Raw genomic sequence first — 15759 nt, forward strand, 5'->3', positions numbered from 1 at the left:
TTTCATCAGCTTACTAGCGAATCCTTCGATATCCTGGCGTAAGTCCAAAGGCTGTGCGTATAGTGAGTAGTTAGCTACTAGTCCCAAAGTGCCAAGTGACCTATCAAGAGGCTCAGCGCTAGGCAACAGAACGGCGATTTACAGAAAGGTGAAGATAGCTGTGCATAGGAGCGTGCACACCCTGTTTGCGCCGAATCCGACGGCCCCCAACACTAGCAATCTGCTCATGCGGGGAAACCGTAGTTACCCGGCTGTTTGCCAATGTGGGGGGAGACCGTAGGTACATGGCTGTGTGTTAAGAGTTTAAGGGCTTATAAGAGGCATACGATACTCGATCTTAGAATTACAAACAAGTTTATTTCAACATCCAGCCTTCACAATTTAGTTTCATCAATCACTCCTCTCATATTTCCAATCATGGAGAACCCTAACACATCTGACAATCTCCAAGATGAGTACGTTTGTGTTACTGGGAGCAATGCGAATAGTTCTCCCGACGGGTAAGGCACATGTCCTACTTGATTATTTCGCTAACAGATTAGACTTTCAACTCCCACAAGTAAATCCTCGAATGCACCTATGCCGATAGCTATAGTCGGGATGGGAATGCGATTACCTGGAAATTGTCATGATAGCGAAGCTTTCTGGGACCTACTCATTAACCAGCGTGAAGGAATGATTGATATACCGTCAAGTCGATGGAATAGCGAAGGCTTCTACGATCCACACGGCCGGCCTGGTACCACAAAGGTCAACAAGGGTAACTTTCTTGGCAGCATTGATCCAGCGGACTTTGATGGAAGCTTTTTTTCAATGTCGGCGGCACAGATTGCCAAGGTTGACCCACAACATAGGATCCTGTTAGAGACTACATACGAGGCGCTTGAGAATGCTGGAGAGCGTAACTTTAGAGGCAAGAAGGTTGGTGTTTATGTGGGCATGTTTGCCGACGATTTCGTGGAGATGCAATCGAAGGATTCAGAACCTCATGAGTTCCTGTCTCTCACAGGCCACTTGGATCTCTTTGGAAGTATGTTGTGTCCTCAAAACCTCCTTGATTCCAAGCTGACCAAGTTCCAGGCAATCGTGTTTCGCACGAATTTGATTGGACTGGGCCTAGGTACGTCCCCGCCACCCTCACACGTGTGACGATAACTAAGGAAGAACAGTATGACAATTAAGACAGGATGCTCTGCATCATTGGTGTGTCTCGATCAGGCAGTCAAGGCACTAAAGGCTGGAGACTGTGATGCCGCAATTGTTGGCGGTGCCAACCTCATCATGAGCCCTGCTCTCTCCTGCGCGCTGGTCGCTCAGGGAGTTAATTCTGCGGACGGGCGGTGCCGTTCATTTGATGCAAAGGCAACCGGCTATGGTAGAGGAGAAGCTGTATCTTCTCTTCTAGTAAAGCGTTTGGATGACGCTCTGAGGGACGGGAATCCCATACGCGCGATCATACGGTCAACTGCTTGCAATGACGACGGCAAAACACCAGGAATCACCCAACCCAATACGGTCGCCCACGAGGCTCTTATTAGGGCCGCATACCGTACTGCAGGAATTGCAGAGGAAGATTTTAACAAAACTGGATTCTTTGAGTGCCACGGAACAGGCACTGCCGTCGGCGACCCAATCGAGGTGGGCGCTGTGGCTCGAGTTTTTGGCAAGGATGGCATGATAATTGGATCGGTAGGTGACCAAAACCTATCCCCAAATGAAAATACTGAAGTGTGCAGGTCAAATCCAATATCGGACACTCGGAAGGCGCGAGTGGAAACACGTCAGTCATCAAGGCCATCTTATCAATGGAGCACCAGATCATTCCACCAAACGTAAACTTTGAAACGCCGAATCCGAAGAGTATGAGATCTAGATCCTTGTTTGGTTTGATCATTGACTGATCAGAAGCTTCTAGTTCCTTGGAAAGAAGCAAATCTCAAGGTGCCTACTGAATGTATGAAGTGGCCATCGGATCGTCTAGAAAGAGCATCAGTAAACTCTTTCGGCATTGGTGGAACGAATGCCCACGTATGTCTTTTCAACACCTACTTCACTAGTGATCGTCGGGTTAACAAGAGGCGTAGGTTATCTTGGAATCAGCCGCTGCTCATGGGGTGAATAGACCAAAGTTGCTGGCCACCGAGCAGAAACCGAGGCTTTCACTGCTCCTATTCACTGCGAAGAGTGACATCTCCCTTCAAGAATCAATTGATAAGCACGCAGATTACATCCAGAAGCACGGCTCATCGCGACTGGGTGATATTGCGTATACGCTTGGCACACGTAGGGAGCACCATGAGCACCGCACTTTCTGCGTTTCCGACGGCGAAGAGCCACTTGTGGCTCTGCCATCCCTGAGAACTAAAATGACCAATCGTTCTACGGTTTTCGTATTCACTGGTCAAGGCGCCCAGTGGGCGGAGATGGGAAAAGACCTGATAGAAGACTTTCCTTCCTTCAAAGAAAATATACAGGAGATGGACAAAATCCTACAGGAATGTCACACCCCGCCGTCGTGGAACATATTGGGTATGGAATCTCTACTCGTCGAATAAGACACCCGCTAACAAGATTCGCGCAGAGGAACTGAGCAAACCCAAAATGCGAAGTCAGATCTCAAAAGCGGAGTTTTCTCAGCCATTATGCACTGTTATTCAAATCGCTCTCGTCGACCTCTTCCGTACATGGAACGTCAAGCCCGACGCTGTCGTCGGCCATTCAAGCGGAGAGATTGCCGCAGCATATGCGACAAACGGCCTTACAAAGAAGGAAGCAGTCCTCGCAGCTTACTTCAGAGGCCTGATCACTAGCAAAAAGCTGGCTGAAGGAGCAATGGCAGCTGTGGGACTTGGTCCGGATCAGGTCCGAAAGCTTCTGAAATCAGGAGTAGTGGTTGCGTGTGAGAACAGTCCAACTTCAACTACGATTTCCGGCGACCGTAGCGCAATTGAGGAATTCATCGCCACCCTTCGCGAGGAATCACCTGATGTCTTTGTGCGTCCTCTGCAGGTCGACAATGCTTATCATTCTCGTAAGTAAACTCCCGCTCTGCCCATATAAATAACGTTGCTAATCGATCTAGACCACATGCAAGTCTTTGGCGATGCCTATGAGAAAGCCCTATCAGATGTTTCTGCAACCAATCAACCAAATATTCCCTTCTTCTCATCGGTTACTGGTGAGGTCATCGATTCGGCAAACACATTCACCCCGTCATACTGGCGAAGCAACCTTGAGAATCCAGTGTTGTTCAGTACGGCAGTCCGCAACATCATCAAATCTGACTTGGAAAACCCTGTTTTCCTTGAGATTGGGCCTCATTCAGCTCTTGCTGGACCTCTTCGTCAAATCTTCTCTGCTGAGAATGCGACTTTGTCCTACGTCTCTAGTCTGGCACGTGGCCAAGATGATACTGAGTCAATGTACAATGCCGTCGGAAACCTCTGGAGAAACAACATCAATGTTGATATGAGCGCTCTATATCCTACTGGCTCAGTGTTGACCGATCTTCCAACCTACTCTTGGGACCGTTCGGTCAAGTTCTGGACTGAAAGTCGCATGTGCAGTGAGTGGAAGAACCGCAACTTCCTTCCACACGAAACACTGGGTGTACGGCTACCCGGAAGTAGTCACCTTATGCCTACCTGGAGAAAGGTCTTGCGTCTCGGTGAAGTGCCTTGGATACGTGACCATGTCATTGGTTCTGATACCGTATTTCCTGCCGTTGGTTACGTCTCCATGGCAGGTGAAGGTATCAGACAGCTTTCAGGACGTTCTGATTACTCGATTCGTGATTTCTCGATTCGTAGTGCCATGATTGTCAACGATACCCGGCCTGTCGATGTCGTCACCACTTTCAAGCGCTCAAAGATCACCACGACCATCGATACTGACTGGTGGGACTTCCGTATCACTTCATTCAACGGCTCCACTTGGAGTGAGCACTGCTCGGGACAGGTAAAATCAGGTCCAGCTCGCCCAAATATGCGGCCAGAACCTCAGCCTGACTATCTGAGAAAGGTCTCCGCCGATGGCTGGTACCGGATTATGGAGAGAATTGGATTCACCTACGGTCCTACCTTCAGAAACATGCGAGACATCTCCGCAAACCCGATTGGACATGAAGCAGTGTGCACTGTTGACAACTTTTCGGATGAAACTGGGTCCTTATATGAAGTGCATCCACGCATATTAGACAATCTGCTCCAGCCCATGACTGTCTCCATGTACCAAGGCAACCCGTCACTTTTCAACCAACTCAGTATGCCTACATACATCGGAGAACTCTATATCTCGGGTGGTATGAAGGAGATTAAAGTTACGACCAAGGCGTGGCAAGACCTAATGGGAGCTTGGTGCGGCAGTTCATTAGGCACAGCTGACGGCAAGGTTGTCTGCGAGATGAAGGGCCTGAAATTTTCGCCTCTAGGTGAAAGTGCAGAGCAAAAGGAGGAGTTGAAGAACACCGTTCAGGTCGTTTGGAAGCCCGACGTTGACTTCCTGGATCTTGAGGACCTGGTTCGCTCACCAGTCGATATGACCGAGCCTAGTGCTCAACTCGAGAAGTATTTCTTCCTCCGCGCGATTGATACAGTCAAGATTATGGATAGCGTTGAGGATGTAAAGCTACCTCATGGAAAGAAGTTCCGAACGTGGCTCAAATCGTATGTTGACAAGGTATCTCGAGGGGATCACCTTATCCTCCCTGAGGGCCCTCAACTGGCTTCTCTCTCTGAAGATAAGCGCAATGCCTTGGTTCGCGAACTCCAAGAGGAGCTTGCAGCGTCTAAGTGGACGCCCACTATGGAAACAGCAATTCGAAGAGTACATGAGAATGCAAAGGACCTTCTTGAAGGTACTGCAGAGAACATTGTCTACCTCATGGAGGACAATATTTTGATGCAGATCTACGCCTTTTTCAGCTTGTGCTGGGATTATGCTCCTCTTCTAGAGGTCCTTGGTCATTGTAAGCCAACGATGAAGATTCTTGAAATCGGAGCTGGTACTGGTGGTACCACAAGGAACTTGCTCCAAGGGCTCATTTCCGAATTTGGAGAGCGCTTATACTCCAAATACGACTACACTGACATCTCAGCCGGATTCTTTGTAGCCGCGAAGGAGCGTTTCAAGGACTACCAGGGCATTGAGTATTCAGTCCTTGACATCACCCAGGACCCGATGGCGCAAGGGTTTGAAGAAGGCTCGTACGACCTCATCATTGCAGCAAACGTTCTTCATGCGACGCCTTCAATCCAAGACACCCTGTCGCGGGTGAAGAAGCTGTTGCACCCTAGCGGCCGACTGATGCTCCAGGAGATGGATATGCCAGCCAAGTGGGTCAACTTCATCATGGCCGGTTTCTCTGGTTGGTGGCTTGGTGAAGAAGACGGTCGCGTGGACGAGCCATACATGACTCCAGACAGATGGAATCTTGAGCTCAAGGCCGCCGGCTTTACTGGTGTGGATGCAAAGTGGTACGATACTACACCACCCTTCCAGGTCTCCGCCACTATTATCTCTTCACTTGTTCAACCGACACCCACCAAGAAGAGTGTTTCCTTCTTGTATCGTGGAGATTTTGATGCACGGCTAGAGTCGTACCGGGCCACTTTCGAGGCCAAAGGTCACTCGGTTCAACCAGTACCCTTTGGAAGCCCCCTCCCCGTTGATCAGGATGTCGTTTCCTTCCTGGAGCTTAACTCGCCATTCTTCCACGACATGAAACAGTCTGATTTTGAATACTGGATTGAAATGGTCGGCAGAATGGGCGACGAAAAGTGGCTTTGGATTACGCGAACAGCATCCATGGGCGCAACGGAGCCTGGTTATGCCATGTCCCTCGGCTTCGCGCGTACTCTCCGCTCAGAGAAGAAGATCAGCATTACAACTCTCGAGATTGATGAAGTCAACGCCCCTAGCAGCCCACAGAAGGTCGTTCAGCTTTATGAAAAGATCAATAGCCCACCACCAGACGATGATATGGAGCCTGACTTTGAATTTGCGATCAAGAACGGAGTTATCCATCTGCCGAGGTATCATTGGGTCTCCATCAAGGATGAGCTGGAGAAGGCTGCCGAAGAGGTCAAGAACAAGCACCTCTGTATCGGCCAAAAGGGCTCCATCAATGGCTTGCGTTGGGAAGACAATGAAGCTGTCAGTCGACCATGTAGGCCCGACGAAATCGCTGTTCGTCCGCATACAGTGGGCGTGAACTTTAGAGTGAGTCTGAAAAATCCATTCATCAACACACTGACTAAAATGTCTAGGATATCGTCCAAACGCAAGGTCTCATTGATAGCAGCGATCTTGGAGGAGAATGTTCTGCCATCGTAACTGAGGTTGGTTCAGAGGTTACAGACTTCAAAGTTGGCGACCGTGTCTTTGGCATGGTTGCTGAAAGCTACTCGAACCGTGTACTCGATAAAGCTGAGCTATTCGCCAAAGTCCCAAATAACTTGACCATGGAGGAGGCAGCAACGATGCCTACGACCTATCTGACGGTGATATTTGCGTTGCGACATGCTCGCCGGCTGAACAAGGGCGATGTAAGTTTTTTGATAGAGTAGAGATCGATAAAAGTGCTAACGTGCTATAGACTATTCTGATTCACTCTGCTGCGGGCGGTGTGGGTATCTCAGCTATCAATATTGCCAAGATGGTTGGTGCCAAGGTAACGACTCTGTGTGGCTCTCTTTTAGTCTTTCTGACTCTTCGTAGATTTTCGCAACAGTCGGCACTGAGGACAAGGTAGAGTTCCTAGTCAACAACTTTGGCATTCCACGAGAGCAGATTTTCGACTCTCACAGCAATGCCTTCCGAACGGAAATCCTCGCCGCAACCAACGGACGCGGTGTCGATATTGCTCTCAATTCTCTTGCTGGTGAACTTTTACACGAGACCTGGCAGTGTATCGGTGACTTTGGTGCAATGATTGAAATCGGAAAGCGTGACTTCTACGGGCACGGAAAAATAGACCTCGTCGGCTTCACGGACAACCGCAGCTTCATCGGTGTGGATGCTCACCACATTCAGCACGCCCGCCCTGATTTGTGTGGAAGACTCGTCCGCGAGTTGGCTGAGTTGAGTTCCGCAGGACACATTCAACCAATCCGGCCAATCAAGAACTTTGGTGTAACAGAGATTGCGGATGCATTCCGTTACATGCAAAAAGGCACACACATAGGCAAGATCACGGTGACTATGCCTGAGGATCCGAAGGTCTTCAAGGAAATCACCTGCAAGAAACATCATCCTAAACTCAACGTCCACCCAGACTATTCATATCTGCTGGTTGGTGGTCTGGGAGGTATTGGTCGCTCTATCGCTCTGTCGCTCGTTCTCAATGGCGCCAAACACCTCATATTCATCTCCCGTTCTGGAAGGTCATCAAAGAATGAGCACTTTCTCCAGGAGCTTGAGGTCCTTGGATGCTCTGTTCAAGTATTGGCAGGATCAGCTGCGGATCTCAACCTGGTCAAGCATGCGGCTAAGACTGCTACAAAGCCTATCCGCGGTGTCATTCAGCTTGCCATGGTGTTGAACGATCAAGCCATCGGATCAATGACCTGGGATGCATGGAAGGCAGCCACTGAGCCTAAGGTCGCCGGCACCTGGAACCTACACCACGCAGTACCAGAAGTTGATTTCTTTGTCATGTTCTCTTCGATAAGCGGCTTGATGGGTCAAATTGGCCAAGCAAATTACGCAGCGGCAAACACCTTCCTCGACGCTTTCACACAGTACCGCCACAGTCTTGGACTTCCCGCTTCCGTTATCGACCTGGGCGTCATGGAGGATGTTGGTTTCGTCGCCGCAACCGAGAATTTGCTCGATTACTTCAAGTCACAGTCCTCTACGACGCTGACTGAGAAGGATATCTTCGATATCGTGAGGCTCGCCATCACCCGCTCAGACCCTACTTTGACTTGGAAGGGTGATGGCTTCTCGGACCAGGGCCAGTTTGCTCCAGGTGTGCGCACTACTCTCTCAATGTACGACCCCAACAATCGTGTGATTTGGAAACATGACCGCCGTTTCGCTATCGCACGAACACTTGATGTAGAGAACAGCTCCGCGTCCACTACATCATCCAACTTGAAGGCTTACATATCCGGCCTAAGTTCTTCGTCTGATGAAAGCGTGGAATATGTAGCCAAGGAAATTGGCAAGACGCTGTTCGGATTCCTGATGCGGACTGTTGACGACATGGACATTGATGAGTCACTGAGCTCGATTGGATTGGATAGCTTGGTAGGCATTGAACTGAGGAATTGGACGAAGCAACAACTTGGGTACGAGATTAGCATTCTCGAGCTGATGCAGAGCACACTAAGGGATTTGGCAAGGGGTGCTGTGGATTCTATTCTTGCCAAGCAGAAGTAGTTGGAGTAGTGGAAGATTTTGGGTAAAAAGTTCACTCCAAGGTCTAGGCTTAGACTTTCTCAAAGGCGTTCTTGGTATATAGTACGTTATTTGGATATGCACACGATTGCCAATCTTCACTTTCACGTAACTCTCTTCTCTTTCTACTGTTGGTTGACAAGCGCGGGGCTCTCGATGACTGATGCTTGGCATATTGCTATTGCAGTTTTTGTTTGGCACAAATATGTCGAGCTAGAAACAGCAAGACATCTTACAATTCGTGGCACGCAAATATTATAGAGAAGCATCAGTATTTTTGGAGCTACTTCAAGTCCGCTGATTCATATTCAGCTTGTCCACTCCCTTTCTCCTGTATGCACCCACTGCCCAGCATGCTTCAATTCAATCAAGTCTTATCGTTCTAGCCAGACTCAGAAGCCTAGTCGAGTCGTTCTTGGACTTGGCCAAGCCATCGAGCTAGGAGTTCTTGGTCGTGTGACCGGCGAGGTCCTGGTTGGGATTATCCGCTTTATCATTCGAGGCTAGGACCTGAGCGTTGGTATCGTTGACAAAAAGGCCACTGACGTTCATGGCGTTTGGGTTGTTCTGAGTATTTTCAGTGGTTATATCGACGGGAAGGGTGTTCTCAGTAAATACCATGGTTCTTAGTTCTTCTTCCCCATGTTCTTCAAGGGTCTGGAACAGGACACGAGATGCATTCCTAGCACTTTTGACTAGGTCCCGCAGCCGGGCCTTAATATTTTTGAGATCCTCGCGGGTAACTGGATGGAGATTATGCATTGATTGATACAACTTTGTAATCTTTATCTTGAACTTATCCAGTAGCGGGTGTGATACACCGGCAGTGGTATTTTCGAATTTCGTCTGAAGGTCTAAGAGTGTCTCCATGCACTTTTCGACCTTTACTTGACAGCTTTTCATTTGCTCCGTGAGCTGTTCTCCCTTTTGGAACAAACGTTCGGCTTCTTCCTTGGAAGGGGGGGACATGTTACTGTGACGAAGTGCTTATTCGTAAAGAGAAGAATGTAATGTTTTTGCTTACTTGTCGCGTGTTGGGATGCGAATGAGAGCTAGTTGTAGAGGTGACGAACCGCTAAATGATAAGACACGGGTGGATATAGAGTACAGTGAGACAAAACAGCCCCACTTTATAGGCAGAGCTCGCCCTCCGCCTGCTAGTGAAAATGAACGGTGATGGTTAATTTGGCTTACTTCCTGGTAGTAAACAAACTGTACTCTCGTGCTGCAACTTTAGAATCATCCAATCCATACTACACAATTACTTCTACTCTCTCTCAGGAAAAGAAATCCACACATAATCCATTCCGGTATTCTTTTCCCCTAAACTGTTGATTTTCAAGCACTCTTTTGGCCCTAGAGATAGCACACTCGCGCGGATACGGCTGGATCGGTCATTACCCCAAACTTACTGGGCATACTTGCATCAACAAAAAATGGGTTGCGTTGCCTTTAACGGGTGTAAATCCTCGTGAATTTGAGGATAATCCCAACAGTAAGTTATATGACTTACTTGAGCTTTACTGTAGAATTTTAGTCTTGGCATCTTACCGCTACATTCATGATCTGATATGCAAAAGAGACCAACGTGTCGTTTGAGATGGTTGCATTTGCGCGTTGTATGCGGAGCCATGTTGATATCTTGAGCGGTACTCTCTTGTTGATGTAGTGTGTTATCCTGCTTGTAAATAATTTCTTGCTACACAATAGAAATGAGATTTTGAGACGTTTGTTGCGGGTCGGTAGGAAATCAGAGACCAGTGGGAGAGGACCCTGTTGAATATTTCGTTATCACAATCGCCTCCACTTCTGCGTTGCCAAGTGCACCGATATTAGCCAGTAAGCTGGAGTACTGAATTCTATGTTGATGCATGATTAAAGTTCACAGTTCAGGGTGGTCCAGAGATGGCGATTATCGATGTTGTTTGCATATCCGTCATAAGTCCAGATACCACGCATTGAGGCAACAGCGGGCGCAAGAAATCCAGAACAAGTCGTGGGAAATTTCAAGCAAATTGATTTATGTTTCAATCTAATATGCATGTGTGAGAGGAGCGACACTGTGGAGGGGACATGACGCGGGGCCGAGGCTGGGGTGCCTGGCGATCGGTGTTCGTGCACGTCCCCCAAAACTTTTGGTGACATCAACGTCAACCGCGTCGTCTATGCACAGAGAAGAACGTTGTAAACCCACCCAGCACCAATGAAGCTGCCAAATTCCATGAGAGCAATTGGCTCAATTCGAGCCCATGTCTCACAATCACCAAATTTTCGTCTGTTCCAAAGACCTGTGCGATTCCACAGATCTCCCGCATTGGCATCGCGAAGTATGACGACCACACCTCGAAAACACCACAATCCTACATCCAACTCCACCGTCGATCCAACCGAAGTTTCCCACTTCAATGCACTTGCATCATCGTGGTGGGATCCTCATGGCCCTTCACGGCCCCTGCACCTGATGAATCCCCTTCGCCACGAATTTATAACGCGATGTCGTTCCACCACAGCCCCTCCTACACCAGGCCAGAAACTCCGTTACCTAGACATTGGTTGCGGCGGCGGAATATTCGCTGAATCAGCTGCACGGCTCCCAACCACCACGTCAGTCACGGCAATTGACCCCACACCTCAGGTCCTCATTATTGCCGAGGCGCACAAGCGTCGTGACCCTGTGTTGATATCGCCTGGTAAACTCACATATCTGAACACCTCCATCGAAGACTTCCCTCGCCCAAGTTCGGATACAGAGGCGTTCGATATTGTCTCACTCTTCGAAGTCATTGAGCACGTCAATGCCCCGGGCCCGTTTTTAGAGCACGTGTTACCACATGTAAAGCCCGGAGGATGGCTCATAATGAGCACGATAGCAAGAACATGGACGAGCTGGCTAGTTACGAATGTGATTGCGGAGGATGTGCTGGGTATGGTACCCAAGGGAACGCATGAGTGGAGCAAGTATGTCAATGAGGAGGAGCTGAGGAATTGGTTTGCAAAGCAGCCGGGATGGGGCAGCGTGAAGAGCATGGGCGTCATGTATGTGCCTGGGCTGGGGTGGAAGGAAGTCCGAGGCAGCGAGCAATGGGGCAATTACTTTTTTGGTGTACGGAGAGAGACTTGATATGTGGATTGTAAATGTGTGGTTCATGTTATTGGTATAGGTTCAGTGGGAGCATGATACCCCAAAAGTAATGTACAATACATGCAACGTCCTTCAGAACGTTTCCTAGGTCTTCCCTCGATATTTTCGTATGGACTAGTGAGCTGAACGCCCAACCATGTCACCTCACATAATCACCGGATATGCCCAGCCCCTTCTAACAATGCCATCGATATAAAATTTATTCCCAGCTATTCTCTTGCTTCCCGTCATGATTTTGTCGCAGGTCGTTCCTCGAAAGGTGTTGGCATGTTTCTGCTCGAATCCGATGCGCTATCTGCAGTCTCCACAATATCATGTCCACCCGACATCTTCCATGCCCTCAGGTAATCCTCACCGGTGAAACGCTTGGGGTAGTTTTGCGCGGTGCCCGAGTCCAAGTCTCGTACTTTCTCTAGGCTTGCATCCACAAAGGGTGTCAACTACTCATTGTCAGCCCACTGCCCACTTTGCGCTTCCGAGCCACAACCCTCAAAATTCCCACACATACCTCGCTGTTCTTGGTGCCATGTATCGGATACACATATGTCCGTATTTTACTCCAGTCTGGTGTGAAATTCCCGTATTTGTTAATCGTGCCCATGGACCCCACGCGGTTTCCCTTGTAGTATTCCTTGCCGGCTTGTTTCGGGGAGAGCGGCAGACGCCGCAGCATCTTCTGCAGAGAGGGCGTGGGCTTGAACATTGCGGCGGTCCGCTCGTTGGCGTGTGATGAAGCGAGCAATGCCAAAGCGACGTCGGTATGCGCAGAGGTTGATGGACACTGCGGAGTTCGCGCGGAGGTGGCACGGACCACGACTCGAAAAAAGTGCAGCCAAGATTTCGACCTTTGGATTTGCTCGCCCCAGCGACCTTCACCACCACCACAACACCAAGATGCCGCCTCGCATTGCAAGAAGCTCGATTCAGAGCGGTGGTTCTTCTTCAAAAAGTCGCTCGAATGCGCGAAACCCCAAAAAGGCGCAGAAGCGCGCCCTCGACGCCTATGCGATAGCCGAGCACGAAAATCTGGATAGCCCAAAGATTCGCAAGAACCGCCTAGGCGAATTCGACCCCGCCTTCAACAGGAAGCGAGCGCGCGACGACGATGACGACAATGAGGAAGACGACGACGAGGACGAAGATGAGGGCCCCAAGAGGCGAAAGAGGAGAACGGGCGACGAGAGTTACGACGAAGGCAGTGACTCGGAGGGCAATACCTGGCAAATGGGTCACGTCGACAATGACGATAGCGACGATAGTATAGACTCAGATGAAGCTTTTGGCGATAGCGACGAAGAAAGGTTCGAGGGCTTCACGTTCCGGGGCAGCTCAAAGAGCCAGAAGAACAAGCCAAAAAAGTCCAAGAGACAGCAGGATCTGGAAGATGAGGACGGCGACATCGATCTGGACGAGGGAGACAGTGCAGACGGCGAGGATGACTACGACGAAGACGATCTTGGTGAGGATGCTATTGACTTGGCAACCGCGCTGGATCAGTATGAGGAGGATGAAGCAGAGGAGCGGAGAGAGAAGAACAAACAGAAAAAGCGCGTTTCGGCATCTGATGACAGCGATGACAATGTCATGGAGTCAGACGATGATTTCGAGTCGTTCTCTGACGACGAGAGCGATGACGCCGACGATCGACAGGCGCAACTACAAGACTTGATCTCATCCCTGGCATCCAAGGAGGATGGCAAGCCCAAGGGTAAGAGAGTCGAGGTTCACGAGTCTGCTGCACCAGATGAATTTGGTGTTTCAAGAAAGGTAGACCTACTCAGTCTCAAACCCAAGATCGCAGACGCAGAGAAGAAGAAAGCGCTCAAACTACTCGAAGACGACAAGTCGTCGAAACGTAACGACATTGCGCGGAAACTAGATGCACCTCTACCAAAGCGAGCGCAAGACAAGCTTGACCGTGCCGCTGCCAACGCCAAAGCAAATGAAACTCTCGAAAGGTGGACCGACACGATCAAACGCAACCGTCGCGCTGAGCATCTCATGTTCCCTCTACAAAATGCCAGCGGGGGCGAGCCTACGGGAGAGAAGACCCTCCAGCCCACTACAACCGCTGCTCCTGCAAACGACCTCGAGAGTACCATCCAGTCTATCCTTCAACAAAGTGGCTTGTCTAACGGCAAGGAAGATGAGGAAAAGCTACAGAAGTGGGAGGAGCTACAAACCAACAAGCTCCCTATGGAAGAAGTCCTCAAGCGACGTGCTGAACTGCGCATGCAGCGCGAGCTACTCTTCCGCGAGGAGGTTCGTGCCAAACGCATCAAGAAAATCAAGAGCAAGGCTTACCGCCGCGTCCACCGAAAGGAACGCGAGAAGATGCTGGAGAAGGAGCGAGAGCAACTCAAGGCGGATGGTGTTGATCTTTCCGAGGAAGAGCGCGAGTACAACGATCGTCGACGCGCTGAGGAGCGCATGGGCGCCAAACATCGCGAAAGCAAATGGGCTAAGGGCATCAAGGCTACAGGACGAGCAGTATGGGACCAGGATGCGCTTGATGGAGTGACAGAAATGGCTAGACGCAACGAGGAGCTTCGTCGCCGCGTCGAAGGCAAGACTATCCGCGACGACGAAGAAGGCTCTGATGTACCAAGCGATGAGGAAAGCGAAGATGACGAGCAGTCTGATGAAGATGCACTCCAAAAGTCGCTTGGCAAGCTCAAGGAGAACCCATTTTCGACTGGCAAGTCCAAATTGGGAGCGATGGCTTTTATGCAAAGGTCAGAAGCTGCCAGACGTGCGGAGAATGATGAGGCTGTTGAGCGCATCCGCCGAGAGCTTGCTGGCGAAGACAGTGATGAAGACGAGATTGACGAGAATGCAACCAAGGCTGGACGGCGGAGATATGGACCTAATAGCAATGTCGTCGCTCCAGCAATACAAATTGGTCGCAGCGAGTTTGAAGAGCATGCTGGGTCTGACGAAGAGCAGCCTGCTGCAAAAGACGAAGATTCCGCACCAGAGCCATCCTCGAACAAATCTTCCGCGCCAAAGAGAAATAGCATCAGTGGTCTCTCTAACGGTACACGCAAGGAGCGTAATGCTGCGCCAGCGCAAACAACCGAGAATGAGAGTGGCTCTTCCAACCCCTTCTTAGTCAAGGCGAAGAAGGAAAAGAAGGCACCTAAAGAACCTGAGCTTTTCCCTGTCAAGGAAGTCTCGAAGTCCGTCGTTCAAGAGCAAACCGTTGTCGCGTCAAAACTAGCTGCGAAAGCAAAAGCACAGAAAAAGTTAAAACAGGCAGAGAAGCCACAGGAAGCCAAGGTGGATGATTTCCTCAAGCAGCGCGTCACTGCCACTGATGATGATGGCTGGGCGACCGTGCTGCGTGGCCAAGACGATGATGAAGATCAGGATGATGAAGACATTGAAAATGAGGGCATTGACCTCGACATTGTCATGCGCAATCAGGCTCTCACAGCTAAAGGCTTTGCGGGTGACGATGTAATCGCTGAGTTTGATGCTGAGAAGAAGGCCACCATTGCTGAGGAAGAGACTACCGAGACCACTTCCGTCCTTCCCGGTTGGGGTGCCTGGACCGGAGAAGGCATGTCAAAAGCTGAGAAAAAGCGCAACATCGGTGCCAAAACCGTAACTCACAAGCCTGGTATCGACGCCGCCAAGCGCAAAGACAGGAAGTTGGACAAGGTAATCATCAATGAGAGGAGGGTCAAACCTAATACCAAGTACATGGCCAGCCAATTGCCGTTTCCATTTGAGAATAGGGAGCAGTATGAAAGAAGTTTGCGGGTGCCAAAGGGCAAGGAATGGGTCACCAAGAAGACACACCAAGATGTCACTAGGCCGAGGGTTATTGTCAAACAGGGTATCATCAAGCCGCTACGAAAGCCGCTGGTATGAGCGAGATAAAATAGTTTTCCTTGCTATGTGTAGTCAATGGAGGTATTTCATTGTCATTTTGTCATTTTTTGCCCTTCCCCTGTGACAGTATCGGACCGAGCTCATTGTTACAAGACCAATTGTAGAGGAAGCCCCGTGGGACTGTGAGGAAGGAATCAACACCACAACTATACGGAGCTCTTTAACGTGCTCCTACACAAATTCCGTATCTCTTCCGTCTCCTCAACCTTGTTGATCATCGGTTTACTTGGCCTTCAAACGGCCGCGATCCGTCCGGGACGGGACCACTGATGCATCGAGTTCCCGGCGCGCAAATGCGCAAATCTCATGGCAGCTATCAA

The 15759-nt window shown here is 49.8% G+C and overlaps 5 protein-coding genes across 5 annotated transcripts; 3 read left to right on the forward strand and 2 right to left on the reverse strand.

Annotated features, from left to right (window-relative positions):
* Positions 1 to 579: 579 nt before the first annotated feature.
* COCCADRAFT_35963 (uncharacterized protein) lies at positions 580 to 8382 on the forward strand (the record flags this gene model as incomplete). Its single annotated transcript, XM_007713133.1, has 10 exons — positions 580 to 1030; positions 1081 to 1120; positions 1170 to 1689; positions 1737 to 1860; positions 1916 to 2028; positions 2085 to 2529; positions 2582 to 3031; positions 3083 to 6219; positions 6267 to 6545; positions 6718 to 8382. The coding sequence occupies 10 exons, from the start codon at positions 580 to 582 to the stop codon at positions 8380 to 8382; spliced, it is 7224 nt and encodes a 2407-aa protein (XP_007711323.1).
* A 456-nt stretch (positions 8383 to 8838) lies between these two features.
* Positions 8839 to 9369, reverse strand: COCCADRAFT_25482 (uncharacterized protein; the record flags this gene model as incomplete). The annotated part of the gene is made up of 1 exon (XM_007713103.1): positions 8839 to 9369. The coding sequence occupies one exon, from the start codon at positions 9367 to 9369 to the stop codon at positions 8839 to 8841; it is 531 nt and encodes a 176-aa protein (XP_007711293.1).
* Positions 9370 to 10603: 1234 nt separating this feature from the next.
* COCCADRAFT_35964 (uncharacterized protein) lies at positions 10604 to 11521 on the forward strand (the record flags this gene model as incomplete). The annotated part of the gene is made up of 1 exon (XM_007713134.1): positions 10604 to 11521. One exon carries the CDS (start codon positions 10604 to 10606, stop codon positions 11519 to 11521), a length of 918 nt encoding a protein of 305 aa, XP_007711324.1.
* A 248-nt stretch (positions 11522 to 11769) lies between these two features.
* Positions 11770 to 12245, reverse strand: COCCADRAFT_93604 (uncharacterized protein; the record flags this gene model as incomplete). Its single annotated transcript, XM_007713135.1, has 2 exons — positions 11770 to 11982; positions 12051 to 12245. 2 exons carry the CDS (start codon positions 12243 to 12245, stop codon positions 11770 to 11772), a joined length of 408 nt encoding a protein of 135 aa, XP_007711325.1.
* A 191-nt stretch (positions 12246 to 12436) lies between these two features.
* Positions 12437 to 15418, forward strand: COCCADRAFT_93573 (uncharacterized protein; the record flags this gene model as incomplete). Its single annotated transcript, XM_007713136.1, has 1 exon — positions 12437 to 15418. The coding sequence occupies one exon, from the start codon at positions 12437 to 12439 to the stop codon at positions 15416 to 15418; it is 2982 nt and encodes a 993-aa protein (XP_007711326.1).
* Positions 15419 to 15759: the final 341 nt, after the last annotated feature.

The sequence above is a fragment of the Bipolaris zeicola genome (genome assembly GCF_000523435.1).
Source record: "Bipolaris zeicola 26-R-13 unplaced genomic scaffold scaffold_55, whole genome shotgun sequence".
In the NCBI taxonomy this organism is placed as follows: domain Eukaryota; kingdom Fungi; phylum Ascomycota; class Dothideomycetes; order Pleosporales; family Pleosporaceae; genus Bipolaris; species Bipolaris zeicola.